Source organism: Myzus persicae, unplaced genomic scaffold (genome assembly GCF_001856785.1).
Source record: "Myzus persicae strain clone G006 unplaced genomic scaffold, MPER_G0061.0, whole genome shotgun sequence".
NCBI lineage: Eukaryota > Metazoa > Arthropoda > Insecta > Hemiptera > Aphididae > Myzus > Myzus persicae.
This window is the reverse complement of record NW_019100813.1, coordinates 19,543-21,362: the sequence shown is the minus strand read 5'-3', so window position 1 is coordinate 21,362 and position 1,820 is coordinate 19,543. Positions and strand designations below refer to the sequence as shown.

Here is a 1,820-nt window from a genome sequence, read left to right as displayed (position 1 = left end):
AGAAAGAAATTATTTAGTACATTAGTAAGTTCAGCAGCAAATGTACCAACTAAATTTAAGGAGTGTGCTGAACAAGGCACAAATTCTGCTGTTTTTTATTTTTTTTTTTATTCTAGCTTGTAAACCATTGTACACGCCTGACATATTGTTAGCATTATCAAATGATTGTCCCCTACAATTTGTTATATCAATACTTAAATTTTTAAATATATTTAATAATGCTAATTCCATTTCTTGTCCCTTATGGCCAACTGATGGAAGAAATCCTATGAATCTTTCCACTGGTGAACCATCATACCGGATTTATCGTATTGTTAGTTGATCCACTTTAGAAACATCAGGGGTAGAATCTACAATTATTGAAAAGTATTTGGCTAATTTGATCTCTTTATAAATAATTTCAAGGACAGTTTTGCTCATTAGATTAATGAACTCATCGCATATTCTACCAGATAAATATGAAAAATTTCCACGGCTTTTATTGGAGTATTTATCAATATGAGAAGCAAGAAATGGATCAAATTTTGATATAAGTTCAAGGCAACCTAAATAATTTCCATTATGTTTAGAATTCATCATTTGATTATCTCCCCTAAATGTCAGACCTCTGGTGGATAAAAATGACATAGTTTCAATCAGTCGATGAAGAAATTTTACCCAGTAAGCTTCTTCTTTTTTAATTTTGATTTTAAGAGAATTGTCAATACAGTTCGGGTTATTAAGCTGTCTAGAATACCATAACCATACTGATTCTCTATGCATAATACACTTTTCATGATTCAAACAATATTTCCAATCTATATAACCAGAAAGGCTAAATTTAGTTTTACATGGAGCAAAAAGTATACAGTAAAAACAAAACAGAGAATTTTGAGATTTGGATTACAAAAGCCAATCACGATATTTGTATTCATCATTAAGTAATTTTCTGTAGTAACTTCCTATGGTACTTCCTGTGGTAGTTTTCTATTGTACTTGCTAATTTTCCGAAAAGTTTTATTAAATTGTATCTCTTGGAAATTGGTTGTTACTTGATTTTTCAAAAAATATTCACGTCCTGACTCATTAATGACCCATTTCGCTGGATCTTTACTAAACAAATTATTGTAGTTAATTTCATTTTTTTCTGATTTACAATTATTGTGTTCATCCTGGAAAGAAAGTATTGAATGCAATTAATATTTATATATATTCATACAATTTATTCATAACTTTATTTAGAAAACTATTTTATTTTTCATACCGTAGGTTATCATTAAAAATAAAAGTATAAAAACCTAATTGTTTACATAGATTAAATTGAATACAGTTACATCAATAAGCATTATAAATTTATTATCCAAGTTTTCTTTACAATTCTGTTTTAAACCTAAATATTTATAATATTTATTGACCTTAAATGTGTTGAGTGATTAACTATATATTGTATTAAGTATGTAATACTTACATTTTCATCAGCTATCAATTTGATTTCCTGAATAGTGTTATCAATTACTTCTGCAGACTTTTCATTAAAATTTACACTGTCTTTTTCAATCTATAAACAAAAAAAAATACTATTAATATTAACTTATAACAGGTATCTACATTTTGAGAGTGTACTTTGGTAATATGAAGGTATTATTCAACTATTATCCAGTCCAAATACCCTTAAATTTAATATTGATACTTATAGGCTATATTGCAATTTTAAAGTTATTTTTCTCCAATTTTGCGAAAACTATTGTGAATTTCAAAAATCGTCAATAGATATTACCTTTTAGGTATTACTGTCAGTAATATTATTACTTAATATATTAATTTACTGTATTAGGCTTAAA

The 1,820-nt window shown here is 26.7% G+C and overlaps 1 protein-coding gene across 1 annotated transcript; it reads right to left on the bottom strand.

The window, feature by feature from the left end:
- Positions 1-303: 303 nt before the first annotated feature.
- Positions 304-762, bottom strand: LOC111026234. Its single transcript, XM_022304267.1, has one exon. The coding sequence runs from the start codon at positions 760-762 to the stop codon at positions 304-306; it is 459 nt and encodes a 152-aa protein (XP_022159959.1).
- Between the last annotated feature and the right edge of the window lie 1,058 nt (positions 763-1,820).

What these genes read in the sequence shown, in the direction of transcription:
- LOC111026234 (XM_022304267.1), bottom strand. Translation starts at nt 762, where the DNA reads ATGCATAGAGAATCAGTATGGTTATGGTATTCTAGACAGCTTAATAAC.